At 38.5% G+C, this 14,877-nt stretch overlaps 1 protein-coding gene across 8 annotated transcripts in view; it reads right to left on the bottom strand.

Moving 5' to 3' along the window:
- Positions 1-14,877, bottom strand: part of MAP7 (microtubule associated protein 7) — a 132,077-nt gene that overhangs the window by 72,584 nt on the left and 44,616 nt on the right. The window contains exon 2 of one of the 8 annotated variants that reach the window (XM_023750211.1): positions 6,741-6,797. The exons of the other annotated variants lie outside the window; for them this stretch is intronic. Within the exon in view, the coding sequence (XP_023605979.1) occupies positions 6,741-6,756 (16 nt within the window). The 5' untranslated portion in view covers positions 6,757-6,797. The remainder of the gene's footprint in view (positions 1-6,740; positions 6,798-14,877) is intronic. 8 annotated transcript variants of the gene reach the window in all.

Raw genomic sequence — 14,877 nt, 5'->3', positions numbered from 1 at the left:
AACACAGGCTACTGATACCTATTCAAAATTTATATGGCAGAGTCAGTGTCAGTGGGAACCATCTCTTTATGCATTACTTAATAATTTTCAGCAATATAGAATAGTGATATTTTCTTTAATATGTTCTTCATTTTATTTATTTTTTAAAATATATATGTATTGATTTTAGAGAGGAAGAGGGAGAGAGAGGTGGAAACATCAATGATGAGAGAGAATCATTGATCAGCTGCCTCCTGCACACCTTAAACTCGGGACCAAGCCCACAACCCGGGCATGTGCCCTAACCAGGAATCAAACTGTGACCTCCTGATTCATAGGCCGATGCTCACCCACTGAGCCACACCGGCTGGGCTTTAATATGTCCTTTAAAAATTTGATGCCATTTTTGGATAAGCTGTAAATAGGTCCAACAAAAAAAAAGGAAAGTAGGCATTCCCTTTTATACAGGTATGACCATATCATATGTCTTAAAAATAGACTTAAACAACGAACATGCTATTTATTATTGTCAGAAAGGTGGGTTAAAGCTCAAGGTGTTTGGCATTCCATGGGTGATTTTTAAGATTTCTAAAAATTTCCTCGGCCAAAATAATATTAATCATGCTACTTGGAGCTTCAATTTTTAGACTTTAATGAATAAACATTCAGCAAACGACCTATTTTAAAATTACTCTTGAAGAAGTTTGGCCCTGCCCTCTGTTACTCTCTAGAGGCAAGATGTGCTGACTGATTAAGCATACATCTTTATTAGGTTTGTCAACATAGAGTGTATGCCAGAAATGAACCACAGAGTACAAGATCTTGTACTCACTATTATTCAATAGGTAGCGCATGCTCAGTTTCAAGAAACTATATTTATGGAGAATATACAGTTGACTAATTCTCGTGGGTGTGTATTCTAAAATCTAACGCTGCATTAAGTCAAACTAACAGCTATGTAATGAGCCATATTGTCTTCTGTAAAACCTCCTTTTAAGGTCAGTCCCAACTTTAGTATATTAGATACACACATTCTAGAAAATTAATCTGTATTGTATGCACTGGATGCTCAACCTGTTTTTAATATTTTAATACTTATTTCTACACTAAATAATAGCCATGGCTAAAAAAGAACACACAAAACCTTAAGCACTTATACCAAAATCAGCATATTTTAAACTAAAATGCATACTCTCACATGTATACACCACAAACAAATTAAAAAAATTTTTAAACTAAATATTTGTTTCTTTTCTTAGAACGTCTTTCCTTTTTCCAATACAGCAGAAATAGGATATAAAGAGATTTGTTTTAATATTATTTCAACTAAGGCATATACTTTATGTTTTTAAACTGTAATTACTTAAGACAAAATAAAGCCTCAAAGTTTGGCTGAATAAGCATCCTTGTTTTAAAAAAATACTTATATACTTGGTGCTTTAAGAAAATTGAGAAAAATACTGTTCTTTTCATTCAATTTATCCTGAAAGTTATCACTCAAAACATTTTAAAGCAATAACCTTCATATGTTGCTGTGCTAAAATACAATATAAAAGGGGAGGGGGAAAAAAAGCAAGGAAGTCCGAGCAATTAGAAATAAGCTATTTCAAGACTTCTGAAAGAATGTGCAGATTCTGGGACTTATATAACCAAGCTCTGGGATCTGTGGTGATGGGGTTAAAGGCAGGCCACCCCAAAATGTTCCACTTTGGCGTATTGATTATTTTGAAGTAGTTACTCATGAAACAGTGGGTGCAAGGACACTGAGCCTCCTTCGTCTGCCTGAAGCAGGAAATAAATCTCAAGGGAAAGGTACCCTCCCTGCTCCAGGGAGTGGAGAGGCGCCCTTATCACCAGAGAGGGAAAATTCAAGGCTGAGAAGGCTGTGCAAACAAACTCTGTTTAGTTTCTTCACAATTAGTACCGGAGCCTACGTTTCTTTGTCTTGTCAGTTCTTTATAAATTTGTTTCTTTGTCTAAAAGGTATATAAACAGCCTGCTCCAGCAAGTCCTTCGATCCCAGACCTCTGTAGGCACAAAATTAAATTTGTCTTTTTTTCTCCTATTCATCTGTCTTGTGTCAATTCAATTATTAGACCAGCTACAAAAATCTAGGAGGGAAAAAGGAAAAGTTTTCCTCCCCTACACTGAGAAACATACATGCGCTTCGCTGCAATAAGGTCCACTTGACAACACTGTTATTTAAACCTTTGTATGTGTGATGAGAGTCAATCCTTTTACAAGGCTGTGATGGTTAAAGAACAATGAATTCTCATCAGGCATTCCCATTCTACAAAACGGAGTTATAGCAATGTCTGAGAGATCCAAGATACAGAAGGAAAAGTAGTAAAATGATCCTTTCAATCAGTTGTTGAGAAAGAAAGACACAACTATTCATATTTTATTACCTTTAAAGAGGCTTCATGACTAAAAGAATCCTTCTTGCCTTGGCCGGGTGGCTCAGTTGAAGCACCCTCTCGTTAACCAAAAGGTTGTGGGTTCGATTCCAGGTCAGAGCACATACCTAGGTTGTGGGTCTGATACCCATACGGGAGTTAACCGGTGCATGTTTCTCTCTCACTTTATGCTTCTCTCTCTCTCCCCTTCTCTGTCTCTCTCTCTCAAAATCAATAAAAAAAAACATATTCTTGGGGGAGGATTAAAAAAATTAATGAAACAATCCTTCTCCATCCATCCTTTCCAACTGCCCACTGTACTGAGTGCTTATGCCCAACGTGCTAGGCCCTAGGGATACAATGGTGGTTGGGAGCAGGCATCAGCCTGCCCACATGGGACTGAAGGCTACAGGTCATAGGCATCCACCAAATGACCACACTGATGAAGGTTACATCATAAACTGGGATAAGAACTCTGAAAGGAAAGAACAGTTCTATGGTGACTATGTAACAAAGGAGCCTGAATAAATGCTATTCAAAATCAGTGGGGCTTCCGTTAAGCCTTTGGTTCTTCCCACCAACACAATTCAGGACACAACTCTAGGAAGAAAACAGTACAACTAAAACAACTTAGAATCCAATATTTATTTCCAAGGAGATTTCTTCATTTAATTTGTTTTTAAATAACAATTTTACCCCTACCACATCATAAATGCAGATTTTTTAATGGAATGTAATTCCCACCATGGGATACTGTACCTATCCTACTAAAATATTAAGATTTTAATACTTCAGTGTAAAATCAGTATCTTAATTAAATTCTTATTTTCAAGAGAGGCTTTTTTGGGATATACACCATTTTCCCCCCAAAGTGGCTAAATTTTCTCGGAAGAGAAGAGCTAAGTAGCACAAATCAATATCCCATTTTTTGAAGGTTACTACAAAACCAGCAAGCAACTGCAAATGCATGGAGGCAAAAACCTTTCTATTTTTCTCCTGGGTATAATTTCAAATCATTCTGATGACAGCTATTGGCTGCAAGACCTGTGTACAACATTCAGCAAATTTCAACCAAGCTTAATAATTAATGAACATCCTATGTCATTAATTTATAATAAATCAAAGCTACTTTAGAGTTTTCAAATGCACTGCTTAAGATTCTTCCCAAATGTAAACTAGCTGATGGTGACAGCCCTAAAATTCCTTGATTTGAATGTGTCATAATATACCTTCTGAAAATCCAGCCAGTGTTCAAGGAGGGAGTTAAGGGTTCTGGAAGCGGGCAGGCTACCGAATTACTTTCCGGAATTAGTGAGAGCTCTTCCTGCAACTAGATAGATGTGGAAATAAAGAGACTTCCTTCCCAAAACAGGAGAAAAGTTATTTTATTATTATGATTATTTTAGCCATCAGGTTCTCACCTCTTTCCTACGAGATAAATTCTGGTGAATTAATTTGTGTGTGTGTGTTTTTTAGTCTTTATGTCAGTGGTTCTCAGCCTTCTGGCCCTTTAAATACAGTTCCTCATGTTGTGACCCAACCATAAAATTATTTTCGTTGCTACTTCATAACTGTAATGTTGCTACTGTTATGAATTGTAATGTAAATATCTGATATGCAGGATGGTCTTAGGCAACCCCTGTGAAATAGTCGTTCGACCGCCAAAGGGGTCGCGACCCACAGGTTGAGAACTGCTGCTTTATGTCCATATGGAGCATTTGATAAAAAAAAAAAATTTTTTTTAATCCTCACCGAAGGATATTTTTTGCATTGATTTTTTTAAAGAGAGAGTTGAGGGGAGGAGGAGGGGGAGACAGACAGAGAGAGAGAGAGAGAGAGAGAGAGAGAGAGATGTGAGAGAGACACATCAATTGTTTGCCTCCTGCACATGCCCCGACCAGGGCCAAGGATGGAGCCTGCAACCGAGGTATGTGCCCTTAACAGGGAATCGAATCCAAGACCCTTCAGTCTTTGGGCCAATGCTCTAACCACTGGGCTGGGGTTAACCGGCCAGGGCTGGTCAAAAATTTTGACTGCATTTGGTAAAATAATGAACTTTAAAATAAAATAAGGCAACTGAGTGCAAAAACAGCTTCAGAACATTCAGCCTAAATAATTTATTATTGCTACTTATGCCAACAAAGACAGACCACGTAATTTTAACGGTAACTAGTGACAGAGAGAAACCTTATTACATTAACCCTTAGCTTCCATTAGTTGTCTCTCTGTAGTTCCTAGTACCTTCCCACAATTTGTTGTTCCCTGAAGCCCTAATCCCTGTTTCCTTTGTTAAAATTCACTTCTTTTCTGTGAACTCCTGGGCACATAGAAATGAATAAAAATGTGTGCCTTTTCTCTTGTTCATCTGTCCTTTGTTAATTTAATTCACAGGCTGCCAGGCACTTAACCAAAGAGAGTGAAGGAAAAGTTTTTTCTCCCCAACAACTACTTATAACTGTAAAAAAGCAACAATAATCAATGAGGGGAAATTCTTCCATGGATTATTACCTAATTAGTAAAAATAAAAGTACTAAAATAAAAGTAGGCTGTACCATGAATAACTGCTCATAATATGACAATAAAAATGATTAGATTTTAAATATACGAATTGATACTGAAAGGGAATACACAAAAATTGCTAAAGGTACATTAGGATGACAAGATTGTGGTGATTTTCCTTTCCTGTTTTTGCCAAACTTTCTGGAATGCTTTGTTACACATTGAGAATTTCAGATATTAAAAAAAAAAACTTAAGAAGCATGCTTACAAAAAGATGATTGAAAAATAAAGTTATTTTTGTCACTAGAAATGGGTTTATCTCCCTAATTCTTCACCAAAAAACATTTACATAACACAGAAAATGAAAGGAAACAAGTCTAGCCTGCTGTTTTTCATTTCAAAGATTGTCTGATTGTCTGAGTTCTTCGAGGTAGAAAGGGTCCTCCGTCCCATCCCCACCTCTTATTACAAGCAAATTTACCATTTCCTGGGCGGTGACTTGTAGAACCTGGCCTCATCCAGCATCATGAACCACAGAGCTCATCCCTTGCTGTGAGGGAGCTGACTTAACACACAACACAGCAAAGCGAAGTCCAAGATTTATCACAGAATTAAAAAAATATATATTAACTGCTCTAAACATACAGCACAATTAATAGCTCCTGAAGAACACAGCTCTTCTCTAGACCTCATAAAAACACATCATTTCCATTTCACGCGTTCTAAGGTGGGTGCACCTCTTAGGTTCCCATGACAGAATTTCTTTCTTTATGTTTTTTGTTAATCCTCACCCGAAGATATTTTTTCCATTGATTTTTAGAGAGAATGGAAAGGAGGGGGGAAGGGGGAGAGGGTGAGGCAGAGAGAGAGAAACACTGATGTGAGAGAGACATATTGACTGGTTGCCTCCCCCATGTGCCCTGACAGGGGCCGGGGATCCAACCTGCAACCCAGGTACATGCCCTTGACTGGGAATCAAACCCATGACCCTTCGATGTGCGGGCCAACGCTCTAACCACTGAGCGCACAGGTCAGGGCACAAGGTTTCTTCAATCAACTTAGTTGCTATTGGTTACAGCCGGTATGAAGTCTACGAAAAGTCTAAAACACTATACAAAATTGACACACCTGCCTGGCCGGTGTTGCTCAGTGGTTGAGCATCAACCTATGAACCAGGAAGTCATGGTTCAATTCCTGGTCTGGGCACATGCCTGGGTTGTGAGCTAGGTTCCCAGTGGGGGGCATGCCTGAGCAGATGATCAATGATTCTCTCTCATCAGTGATGTTTTTATCTGTCTCTCCCTCTCTCTTCCTCTCTGAAATCAATAAAAATATATTTTAAGAAAACAACAGAAAAAAACCCTAACCCTGACACAACAGTTACCTTAAAGGCCCCATCTTATTCCTAACACAAACTGTACACCTTTAAGGATATTTAAGAAAATACATAAATATTTAAGAATATACTTAAGAATGTTTTACAAATATGCCAAACTCCATATATTTGATAACTAAGAGAACTCTCACATTTGTATAGATATACTCATGTATGTAAACAGCTTTCATTTAGTTCTTGATGTTTTCACCTAATCTGAATCCAACTAAAATTCCTGAATGACACACTGTGACCATGATTATTGACTAGTATTAATAGCCCTGAATTATAAAAGCATCATACTTAAATGCTTCCATATTTAAATTATGTATTTTGATTATCAGAAATACAAAATTCAAATCAAGAAGTCTTAAAAAAATGTTAAACTTTGACTCAGTACTTTTGTAACTCTTGTGTTACAAAAAACCATGAAAACTCGGCATTGTTAATCTTAGATCAAGCAAATGGAAAGCTTAAATATTAACTTTTACCTTCTTGGTTCTCCATCACATGTTACTTGCTGTTTAGGCAGTGTTATTTCATTCTGTCTGTGTTAAGAAACCAAGAAAAATTTGTATAATGTAACAGATTATGATCCAGAAATGGATTATGGCACTATCTTTTTAAATAGAATAGGTCTTCTAGAATAGTGCCTTCTAATTAAGAATGATTCTCATGTATTAAAAACTTAACCTATGTTTTGAAACTGGCCTATTGTTCAATTGTAAGTTATTTATTCATGTCACCTTGAGGTTCTGATAAGAAAAACAAAGTATAATGTCAAGATAGCATACCAAAGCTTGCAAATTTTGGTTCAGACAATATTCAGCAGACATTGTGAATGACTCAGTGAAATGCTACGAAAGAGGACTGGTGGCTTTCAATGTGTGATTTGCATCTTAAGTGATAAGTGGTAAATCTTGGAAATTGAAATTAACATCTTTAGATTTGTGACAAGGTGTTACTACCTTAACGCCCTTCTTATTGATTGAAGTTTGCCTCTGTTCATTTTCTTTCTAGAACATATCCAGCAGATTTTTATCTCTGAACCTGAGCAACTCTGGCTGGACAGCGTAGAAGATTTACTCGCAACACACATTTCCTAGAAAGAGAATTTTTCACTTCTGTCCTTGATACGCCCCTGCCAGGGCTCTTTCCTTATGAATATGTGTATTTTGTTATAAAGGAGGAAGTTACTCCATTTAACCTAAGATCCTTTGAGCTCTCAGGAGGTTTAGGCAAGTGAATGACGGTACTGAAAAGTTCAATTGCATTGATGCTTATTTCAAAGATCACCCAACCTAAATATCATCAGGCTCAGAAAAGTAAAAGTTATGGAACATCAGAGAAGCATTTTCTCTGGATAAATTTCTATCAGATTTTTATACAGAGTAAAGTGGCCAATTAATATATTTTTAGAAGTTTGATCCTATATCATTTAAAAGGCAAATCATATACCGAATGATATGTATAGAGAATTAATAACCACAACCATGATGGTCATTTACTGAACATCTACTATGTTCCAGACTGTACCAGGTGTGCCAAACACTGTCTCATTCATGTAGTCTTCACAGTGAGCCTGCATGGTAAGCAATATCCTCCCCACTGCACGGAGATGAAAGCCAAGGCTCGAAAAAGTTAAGCAATTTGTCTAAGGTTAATGTCTAAATCGTGAATAAAATCCACATCGATTTGACGTTAAAACCTAGTATCTTAACCACCATGCTACAGTATTTTCTAAAAAAAAAATTTTCTAAACATGGCATTACAAATGTCCGTAGTCTTTTTACTGTTTTGGTTTCTGCCCCCACCCCACCCTCCGTTAATGATATTTTGACAAATATATAATGTATTTAAAGTCATAGAGCTTTTAAATGATCATTTAAGGAAAGAACTTGCATTATTTTTTTAGTTTCGAGTAAGACTATAATTTGCTGTATGGGTTAAAAGTCACTTTCTTGGTTATAAACTCACTTGACCGTCTTTTTTTTGTTTTGGTTTGGTTTGGTTTTTGTTTAATCATTTGAGCATCTTCGCTTGAGTTGGCAGGTATGACTATTGTCATTTTATAGGGGAGGGATGGAGTTCAGAGAGGTTAAAGGATTTGCTTGTGGTCACACAGTATTTGAGCTGCGTGTGGAAATCTGCTTTTTGACTCTAAAACATTCTTGATAAAGGTATAGATTCTACGTAAGTTTGAGAATCGCGAGTGTTTTGTGGGTGATTTAACAAAACGTTTAGCTTCTAGAAAAATATGCCAACATAAAATTCCCGGTGAAGACGCTTGGGTTTGCCTGGCTGTGTGGTTTTCACTGAGGGTGTGGAAAGGGCTGCCCCTTCTGAGCAGAGTTCTGACCTCGCCCGGGGCTCGGAGGAGGGGTCTCTTGTGGCCTGGGACCAGGCATTTCACCACAGATGATGTTTTCTAGAGTCCCTCATGTAATTCCTTCTCACCAAGGAAATCCACTTTTTGGTTTTCTGTTCTGCTAGGCACACGGTTAATCATCTGTCACAGGAAACAGAAACATTTCCTGCTGACTTTTTCTTTTATTTTTTCCAAAAGTTGAAACAAATCATTAGTGCTTTGTCAACCATTAAAAAAAAAAATCATCATGTTCTACTACAGTAAGACCCTTGGTTTTTACATAAAACCATATTCTTGTTTCTGTTATTTTGTGTGTTTTATAAAGAGAGTAGGTGTGGCTTTGTTGCCCTCCTGAAGACTAGATATTGATTCATTAATGTGACAGATCGATGAGGTGCCTATTGGTTGCCAGGCACTATAGTAGGCGCTTGGGACGCAGCAGTGAACAAAACAGCCAAGATTCCTTGGCCGCATCAAGTGGACATTCTAGTGTGAGGAGACAGACGATGAACACTATTGCTTCAGCTAGTGATAACTGCTAAGGTGAGAATAGGCCAAATAAGGATAGAAAGCAGTTCTTCTGGGGCGTTGGAGATGGGGGGAGGGGGGCGGGGGGGAGAGGTTACTCTTAAATCTTATTACAATTACTCCAGAGCAGCTTGATGATGAAAACAGGGCCTGCCCTGCAGCTGTATGGACTTTCCTGAATGATCAAGGGGTGCCATGCGAAGTGTATAGAGCACAGCTCCCCCTTCCTCTCCACCCCCAAAAGTCATGTTTTCACACTGAAATTTTAATTTATGGAAACAATAAGCCTCTATGTTTCCTACTTTTCCAAGGTCTACTATATGTCAAACTAAAAGATGGACACTGGACAAGTAAGCCATAATCCAGCATCTTAGAAAAATTTATTATTTTTAAACCACTTATCTAAGATTTTTTGATTAATTATCTGGATTTATAAAAATATTTCCCCTCTATTTAAAATTTATCTATTGGACATTTACCCAATTTTCTTACTGAGTAACCTGTATTTTAATCAACTCAAGCAATCTTATTTTAGCACATATAAATAAGTCATTATGAACCCAGAGCTTATTATGCATCAACAGTCTTCTGCTAATACTTGAATACTGTATGTAAATATGCTTTCTGTATAGAAAGATATGTCTCCATAAAACAGACTCATTAAGTACAAAATGAATTTGAGAGTGACTTAACTGAACAAATACACATAACACCAAACCAGGCATTAGGTGAGGCACTTCACCTCTTCTCTGATGTACACACAGCCCTACAAATTAGAGATTATTCCCATTGTACAGTGAGGACACTGACACACTTATTGAGTAAAAATAACTTGTCTAAAGTCACAGAACCAGGCTCAGAGCTAAAAGGCAGACTCAGATCCAGTTCCAGGGATGTTTCTAACATGTCACTCTGACTTTATGTTTTATAATCATACCAAAAGCAAACCACTATTGACACCAAAAGCCATCTCCTAATGGTTATTGGATACTGACCTTATATATGACATATTTCTTTCCTAGATCAGATGTGTTTTTATTCTAAAATTTGAAAATATTACCTATGAAAATGAAGATATAGAATATTTTAAAAGGGCAAGTTATTCAGTAAATAAAGCAGCTTTATGATACTTAAAAGGTGATTAAAAATACCCCTCCAAAATGAAGCACATAGGATTCTGATGACCATAGTTTTCTCGGTAAAGCCCACATGTGATTGAGTTCTTACATGCTATGAAAGTGGAAGCATTCTGGTGAGCAAAGTTAAAACAGAGCTCCCCACAACAAACATCCCTCTAAAGCAATCATCTTTCAAAATCTTCCTGATCTGATCCAGATACCAATATTAGGAATCTTATGAAATCATCAATAAATTATGTCCAAAACTTTTCTTTGGATAACAGCGTAACTATGCGTGTAGCTTGCTACTGCCTCAATCCAGTCCTTTCTTTAAGAAGATCCTAAGAGTTTTTAAGAATTTTCTCTTTTTGCCAAAAGAAAAAAAGGTGGGAACATGGAGAATAACAGTGGTTTTCCTTTAATTTTTATAGAGGCACCAGGACAACGAAGACAAAATATAAATCCATTATCTCTAGAACATAATAGAGTAATTAATTTCATTAAAATTTCCACTGCTTTTTCTATGAACATTAAAACCAACAAGGTTTTCCCCCCAAAACAAAAGGATCTATTAAGATTTCTTACTTTGCACCTGTTGAAAGTGTTAATTTGTCAAAACTAGTTTAAAGAGTGCCCAATTCCTGTATTCCCTTATTAAGAGTTTCAAAACACATTTTAAGCCCAAGAACTTACAGTCCAGCTTAGTGTCTGCCATCCTAAAATCCTTCTTTCTTGATTATTCTGCAACATATCTGCATGTCTTCCTCTTGCTTTGCGCTCCTCAGCCAGGCAAAGACCAAAGAATCAGGGACGGGGCCATTTAATAGTCCCAAGTATTATCTCTCACACAGCTCGAGGTACACTCAGGAGATAGGCAAAGGGTGACGAGACATGCAACTCTACAGCCACTGTTTTTTAAACAGTAACCTTGTTCACTGAACCAAGCAAAAACCGAGAAAGGCTTCTGTTCAAAAGAGCCAGTGAAGCTCAAATGGGTGTGGGCTGGGAGCAGGGGAGGCCGTTCCTGGTTAAGAAATGGTTGCTAAACATCAGTTTGATCTCAGGGATTCAAACTCAGCTGGGGCCCCAAAAAGGATGTGCATTAAACCTATATTAAAAAAGTTAATTGCTTACCAAAATCATCTAAATGTTATTTGCTCTGTTCCCGGACTCTTCTGCCTTTTGGTTTCCTGATGTACTAAAAATGACATTTAAAACCCTGAAGATTATGGCCGATTTTGTTCCCACACCAAAAGCATCTGAAAAGGGTGATCATTAAGAATTAGTCAAGCAGAGAGACCTCTGTTCTTTTTCTCCCTTCACTGAGGACAGACAGAGAGCTGTAGAAAAAAATGCATGAAATGAAGTTTCACTGCCCTTCAAAAGGTCCAGAAGATTGACTTGCTTTAGCAAGGGTTGAAAATTCTGAAGGCCTTCAAAGAGTAGAGGAAGAATAAATGAATATAAACGTAAATGTTTTAGAAATTATTTCTAGGTAAATGAAGTATAGATCCTCAGAATTTATCTTTTTCCAGCCCATGATATTGCATTATAAACTGAATTCGACATTTCTCTCACAACTTTACCTTAGGCTTGTCTTTAAAAGGACTTTTTGTCTAGGAGCAGACATAGAGAGGGAATGAAAAAAGGATGTCAAGTCCTCACTGTGCCCTTATCAAATTTAAAAACATGTGACATGGGGGCCAGAGCACTTTGATTAAAACCAATTAACTTAAATTAGTTTGGGTGAGCAATGGGCCTGCTTTGGAAAAGGAAATTCAATGTTTAGAAAAAATTAACTGCTTTCAAGCCTCTCTGAGTGGTAGGACTTGAACCAGTAAAGAAACTGGACACAGGATATCTAAGATGTAGGAGGATCAAGCGCCCACCGGATGTGGCAATGAACCTTTTAAATGCCCTCGGAACCACAGATACTTAGTAGGAGCCAGTGGAATGTCAGGTGTAGTCCAGCACCATCCCAACACTTCCAGGGTTCCAGCATCACAGCTGCCTAAGTACCATCACTCCCCTTAACCAGTTGCTTTTATTAAAAAAAAATAGCCTGTATAAATATAGACAATAAATATCTCCAGTGCAGGGTTTCCAACATGGTACTACTGACAGTTTAGATGGGATGACTGCTTACTGGGGGTGGCAAGGGAGAGAGAGGACGCTGTCCTGTGTGTTCTAGGAAGTTTAGCAGCATCCCTGGCCTCACCTGCCATATCTAATGGCACCTTGGCCACACACACCTCCCCAGAACTGAGTCCATCAAAAAATGTCTTCAGACATTGCCAAATATCCCCTGGGAGACAAAATTATTCCTGGTCAAGAAAAAAAAATCACAGCTCCAGTGTCTCCAAATCCATGTGACCTTGTTCCCCAAGCAGGGCTAGACTGGGGGATATAAACACAGACTCTTAGAATATAAGTGCTTTCAACTGCTGCACTGCTCTATGGTGGTGGTTGTTGTTGTTCTGAGTAGACCTTAATGTTGCTAAGAGGGATGTGGGATTGACTCTGCTGGAAAGGCTGGTCTATGTTCTCAAAGCTGTGACTGGAGGTCATAACCATGCCCAACGTGCCCCCCTGGGCTCATGTTTGGTACAACAGCTGGGAGGTACTCAAATACTGCCTAAACGTCTGAAGAAGTGGAAGAATTCTCTACTTCTGTCCAATCAAAGCAACCAAATCCATGAGACAGCATAAGCACTAACATAAGAAACATGTTGGCTACTAGTTTCAGGAATTTTTGAGGCATGTTATCAAGATATTAACTTATTTCCATAATTCCACACCCATAGATTCAGTTGGGCACCATGTTAGGACTGATACCTTAAATTACCTGGTAGCTCATTTAACCGCAACAAAGACAGGAACCATGAATTTATCAAACAAACAAAAAGTAACTCCGATTAGCAAAAAAAACCCACAAAACAACTTTTCATTCCCTCCTTCAAAATCTATATATTCTTCAGACTCAAATGTACCCAGCTCAGCTCTGTACTTTCCAGTTCACTGAAGATTAGAAACACCCAGTATTGGGGGACAAAAAGTTGTTATGAGAGGCTCCTAGGTAGTCTATACCTTCCAAAGCTTGACCTCCAAAAACAACCACCCAACACAGCTATGAGATTAATGTTTCTAGAATGCAAATCTGATCACATAATTTCTTTGGATGCCTCAATTTTCCTTGGGATCCACTCCAGCCCCCTTCGCACAAGACACCTGCTCTTCATGGTCTCACTGTGGCTTTTCTCGCCATGTTAGCGGCACCACCGCTGCTTGCCTAGCCTCGAAACTACTGCATTCGGTTGCATTCCCCTGAACTCAGTTTTCCTCTCACCATCAGTTGTGAACATGCTGCCACTTGAAGAAGCATCTCCCTTGGTCTGGCTGGGTTCCATGAGCCGTATTATCTCCACTTTCTATCAGCTCCTCGGGAAGCCTCTGCAGCGCCTCCCCTGCGGTGGCGCCCATCCAGGGCACTGCGATCAGCAGTGGGCATAGCTGGGATTTAGAGATGGGAAAGAGAGGGGCCAAAGGAAGAAGACTCTGCCTTCTGAACTATGGATTCTTCCTCCCATAAATGACATACTTAAACTTATTGATCACCTGTCATAGGTCAGACATGCTTCTCAGGGCCTTTACACCTATGAACTGGTCTAATCTCACAAACCCTATGTTCATGCCAATTTTAAGATGCGAAAACTCAGATATACCGTGTAGAGTAACCTGTGGAAGCTAGTGAGTGGCAGACTCTATCTGCCCTCTGCCTGGGTGACTTCCCACTTCCGAGTGGAAGCATCAGGCCAGAGTCGCCTGCTGATGAGAAATGACTGGTACGGCAAGCAGAGAAGACAGGCAGGGAAAGGCAGGAGGTGACATTGTGTGGAGACAGGGCACCATTCTTCCCTTGGGAACGACAGTTTGTAACTAACTGGGGCTGTATTCATCCGGAAAAACAGCTGAATGCTAACGAGAGAGGAACGAGAATAAAGGGTCTTGTATATGACAAGCGGCTCAAGGAGATGTCTATGTTTGGTGCATGGAGCAGTGGGTACCATCAATGACGCATCATCTGACACTATAACTATCGCAGAAAGAGGCACATTTCCAACACCACCCCGCATTGTTCTTTCTCAAGTTCAAGGCCTCGGTGTGTCAGTTCAATTTTGGTTTCATCTTCAATACACAGCAAAACTATTTCAGTGTAGAATACTGGCGGATGGATGAAGGCAGATAGTTTATAATTCTGAATTAAGGAAATGGAAATCACTCTTCAAATATTATGTTTTTTTTTAAGATAATAAGTACATAAATCCTAAGAAATTAAGGGTAAATAAAAATTTTTTAAAGTAGATCTTACATAATAATCTGTAATTAATATAAAACACGGCACATATTTCGTAAGGGGACTTGAATTATAAACTAGACTACAGAATAGTTTCAGGAAAACTGAGAGTCTACCTTCTTCCATTTTTTTATGCTTATTCATCTCAATGACCAGCTGCTTGTCTGAGAGGCCTCCTCCAACTGCTCTGTGGTAGAGGCGATGATTCGTCAGCTCTTTGCTCCAACCTGAGTCCCCACTGTTATCCTTAAGTCTGCAGA

This window comes from Myotis lucifugus, unplaced genomic scaffold (assembly GCF_000147115.1).
Source record: "Myotis lucifugus unplaced genomic scaffold, Myoluc2.0 scaffold_11, whole genome shotgun sequence".
Taxonomy (NCBI): Eukaryota; Metazoa; Chordata; class Mammalia; order Chiroptera; family Vespertilionidae; genus Myotis; species Myotis lucifugus.
The sequence above is the reverse complement of the archived record's forward strand: the minus strand, read 5'-3'. Positions and strand labels throughout refer to the sequence as shown.